Raw genomic sequence first — 4,540 nt, 5'->3', positions numbered from 1 at the left:
CTAGTAGCTCCTATTGATTTTGCTTGTAAAGCGGGGAGAATGGAGCTAGGCTTACCGCACCGTGATGTCACTGCTGGAAGATGTCAGGACTCAGTGAATTGCAATTTTTTTTATTGTAACGCTAAATTCATTAAATCACCGCAAATGCATTAGTTTTAGGTATAGATAATGATCCATTGATTATTTCTTGCTGATCGGACTTTTCCTTTAAGTTGATGACCCCTTCTAGGTTGCCCCTACTGTGTACTTGCGCCCCTGCAACTCTGCAGGGATTAAACGATCCAACAACTGAAATGTTCTGCAAAGCACAACTTGATGCTTCTTTTCTTGGCAGCACAAAAACAAAAAAAAATCTAAATGCAACTTTTCACAGAAGCCGTGCACCTAGAACACCGTTGCCATGCTTTAGTTTAAAGTCTTTGTGTCCTCCCTGACATTTGCTTTGCTTGTTGTTTTTGCTGGCTTATCTAAAAAAAGGGGGAAACCATATTGACCTTGTGTTGTGAGAAGATGCAGGTTGTCATTTCCGAGCCAAAATTCTGCATTCAAATCTCCAAAGCCATCTTTGTAGTCTGTCCATGACCTGATGGATTGATGATGAGGGGATTTTTTTTTTAGCATAGATGATTTTTTTTTCTGAAATTTTGCTTATCATACAGTACGCTGCCGACACACCTGTTAAACGACTCTGTGCCGTTGATCCGCCTCTGCAGGACAGTCCAGCCTCCTCCATCAGTCATATCACAGTAGACTTTAACCGTTGAAGGGCTCCCACTGGGCTTGATCCGATACAGCGCGCTGGATTTGAAGCCAGAACCATAGACCTGGGAGCAGTCTGATACACAGAGTTACACAAGCCTAGATTCATCTGGATTTCTCTTGACATATAAGCAAATGCATATTTATTCAGAGTTTCACAAGCTTCCCTCAGGATGAGAAGCACCTGTGTACTGGGTGTCCTGGACCTGGTCGGACCTGGGTCGGGTGATGTCATTCTGTTGGTTCATCAGGAGTAATCTGCGTAGGAGGAGCTCCTGTTTCTGAAGCTGTCTCTTCAGAAGCTGCTCCCTCTCCTGCAGGCGAGCCAGATCCCCACTGCAGCCATCCGATGCCTACACCCACACATACGCACAACCGGGGGGATTTACCATCAGGCAAAACTAGGAAGTCCCAAGTTTTTTCTGGGGGCCCATAAAACTCATTTTACATGTATGGTTAATGCAGCTTTTACTTATTTGTGCACATAAGTTATATTGTTAATAAAAATCCTTTCATTAAAATGTCATCAAAATGGCCCCCACCTTCAGTGTCCACCACATTGGATCAGTCCATTTGCTGTGCATGTGCAGAAAGGTCCAAACAGACAGCAGCAAACAATTAGAAAACAAACGATGCGGAGAGCAATGTTGCCAACTTAGCGTTTCTGTCGCTACATTCAGCAACTTTTCAGACCTCTCTAGTACTTTTCCTTTAAAAAGCGCCTTGTGTCAGATCTAGCGATTTTTTTCTGCTACTGGAAACTTTGGTAACAACATATAAAAGTAGCTAACTCTGCTCTCCAGAGCAAGTAGATTGGTAACCCCGCCTCCTGCTCTCCTCTATCTTGTCTGCTGTCATGATTCATGTAGCTATTATTTCATCCAAATGAAAAATGGAGAACAGATAAGCAGATCATGGCTTGTCTACAGTGAAATAAAGGACTGGGTCATTTACTTTTGCTGTCACCTTTTTGGAAACAATGGAAGGAGTAATCAGCTTACAGAGAATTGGCTTAGTGAGGGACAAAACATAGAACAAATCATGTATGTCTATTCTATTAAATTTCTCTATCTGTATAATGAGTCTAATTTATGTGTTGTCTTCTCAATTCAGAGGCCCCCTGCCTGCCTTTGCCTAGGGCCCAGAATTTCCCCCCTGCGTACAACAGTTTATTCGGAAATGTTCATGTCTATGGCTCTAATAAATGGGACATTCCATGTTTCAAGTTACAAAGTTACAACTTTGAAGTATTGCAAGTATAAATCTTCAATCTACCAGTTGAAATCTGCACACTTCAAAAACAATCTATGATAGGTAATAAAAATTCTTAAATTCAGTGCATTTAGCCTTCATTTGAGCAGGTAAATAGGACTATTTGCCAATAAGTTTTTTTACTCTTGAAATAAGATAATTTTATAAAATGCACTTGAACTACTGATGATGCAGTTGCTTTCTCTTATTTTAAATGCCAATTGTCTTGATCCATTGGCGAAGTGTCTCACTTTTCTCCTCAATTCAAGAAAAAATTGATTGATTTTAAGGAAAAAATACTAATTGAGATTTCATTTTTTTGCAGTGCAAACCCTTTTGTTGTTGGTGATGCACCAGAAAGTTGTTTCCCACAACAAGAAGAAGATGAACTAGAACCATCCATCAAATGGTATAGCATTTGCTGAAACGACATAAGCAGTATAACTTTTGTTCTGTTTAGTCTTCTTTGTGTTTAACACCAGGTGATCAACAACTATCAGGTGCATTACCACCACAAACTGTTAAGGATTTAACAGCTTCTCCAGGGATGCTACATTTTAACATGTAGTTGTTATCTTTAATTAGTACCAGTGTTGCGTTGATACCATTTTTTGGCCCGGTTCTTCATTCCTTGGTTTTTTGTTTTCGGCGGTTCCGATACCATCTGTTTGGAAAGAAGGAAAAGGAAAAAGACTAATACAAAGAACTTTTTACTGCTTACCTGGAATGGGTGACAATAGTTGAATAAACTTTTGGCTCTCAAAATGGTATCTGTGCCCTATTTGTTGGTAATCGCCGATTGTATTATGAAATCTAGGCAGGATCGGGATGAGCCGGTAATAAAGATGACACACAGATACACACACACTGTGACTGCGAGAGTAAAATGTGTTGTTTTATTCTGCCACAGAACACAGCAAAGCAAGCACATCAATCAAGCCACGGTGCTGAATACATATTATATTGTCCCCCTTACCGTGACACAAGGGATCGGAGAGCCAGTCGACCCTGGCAGGGCAGCAACACGCGCAGCTAGGCGTTCGTATGCAACCCTAGCAGACTCTGCCAGTGCCAACCACCACCCGGCATTTATGCCAAACTTCAAAGGAAAATCTTTCGCCCAATCAGGAAAATGATGGCTCCCTCTCACGCCTGGAGCGCATGATTACAGAAACCAAAATATGTTTCCGGCATCCCCCTGAACCCACCCAGGGCTCGTGGACCGCCAAAACAGAAAAACAAGTTACGTTATGCTCAGAGCATGGCACTGAGAGCTTGTGAGTACAAAAACAAATTACATCATGCTCTCAAGGAAACAGAAGTTAGATAATGAGAGTGCTTAGGTAATAGGAGTGCTTCATTTGTGATACAAAACTTGTACGATTGTCAACGAACATAAAATATAAAGCCCATATATATCACCGTTACCATCATTTTAGTGCTGGATCGGAGCCCCACCTGATACTGGTATCGGTGCAACACTTATTAGGACTCAGAAATGTGTGCTTTGCTTTGTCACCCATCCTAGTAGATTTGTGTCTCATACTCAAAATTTTTAATTAATATTCGTAAAGTTATGAATTTTAGTATTTAATTTGTGATTTGTTCTTGTAAATCTATGATTTTTACTAGTAAATGATGATTTGTATTGATGAATATGTGATTTTTTCCCGTCATTCACCTTGTGCATATGTAATCTGTATTGGTACATCCAGCCTTCATTAAAGCTCTCTCTAACCGTGCGTATAGCGTACAAAGCTGGTAGAGACGAAACACAAGCAGCTTTAACTGCAGTTTAAGCTCCAGCATACAATAAACAGGACATTTCAGAGATATTTATGGTTTTAATATTAAAAAAAAACCACTGAAGTATACTGATTTTAAAAAATATAAGCAAAGATAAATGGTTATTTAAATTTATTTACCTTCAAAGACTGGGTGCAAATCGACAGTATAATGACTCCAATGAGAAGGGCCATGGTACGGCTACTTATCCGCTTTATATGGAAAAACTGTTGCACATCAAGGCAGAAATCCAGTAAAGATAACTGACACTTCAAAGAGTTTGATTCTGTCTGATTCTTGCTCTACCAGTGAGTCAAAACAAAGGCACAGCAGAGGAGGAGAATCTGAGAAATTCCTGATTCTCTATGGTGATAAAATTCACCAAATGTTCTGGGAGTGTTCAGAACAGATGTTTCCTACCTTTAATAAAAACTTATAATCTCTAATGCTAACCTTATTACATAATGAAGTCGTATTTATTATAGTCAACCGATATTTAGAGTTAATGGAGCCTAATGAGATGCAGCTCGTTGTCTTTTCACTATTCTAGTGTTTCAGACTCGCTCCCTCTCTGCATCTTCATGCCCACCATGCTCCTATCTACCATCCTCTGCGAGTGTCATTAAAACACTCCAGTAGCATGTTACTGATTAGCTGCATTGTGGTATTCGAAGTAGTTGTTTGGAGTGGCTAAAATCTTAGGGAAGGTCAGGCTCTGTAGGAGGAGGGAGAGAAGAATGAGTAT

At 40.1% G+C, this 4,540-nt stretch overlaps 1 protein-coding gene across 1 annotated transcript in view; it reads right to left on the bottom strand.

The window, feature by feature from the left end:
* LOC107094161 (fibrinogen-like protein 1) overlaps window positions 1–4,213 on the bottom strand; it is an 11,597-nt gene extending 7,384 nt beyond the window's left edge. Inside the window, exons 1-4 of the mRNA XM_015389603.1 lie at window positions 3,936–4,213; window positions 944–1,112; window positions 676–835; window positions 495–583 (exon numbers count right to left, since the gene is read on the bottom strand). Coding sequence (XP_015245089.1) covers window positions 495–583; window positions 676–835; window positions 944–1,112; window positions 3,936–3,989 — 472 coding nt within the window. The 5' untranslated portion in view covers window positions 3,990–4,213. The remainder of the gene's footprint in view (window positions 1–494; window positions 584–675; window positions 836–943; window positions 1,113–3,935) is intronic.
* Window positions 4,214–4,540: the final 327 nt, after the last annotated feature.

Source organism: Cyprinodon variegatus, unplaced genomic scaffold, assembly GCF_000732505.1.
Source record: "Cyprinodon variegatus isolate N-32 unplaced genomic scaffold, C_variegatus-1.0 Scaffold467, whole genome shotgun sequence".
Taxonomy (NCBI): Eukaryota; Metazoa; Chordata; class Actinopteri; order Cyprinodontiformes; family Cyprinodontidae; genus Cyprinodon; species Cyprinodon variegatus.
Note: the sequence above shows the minus strand (reverse complement) of the source record. Positions and strands in the feature narration are given on the sequence as shown.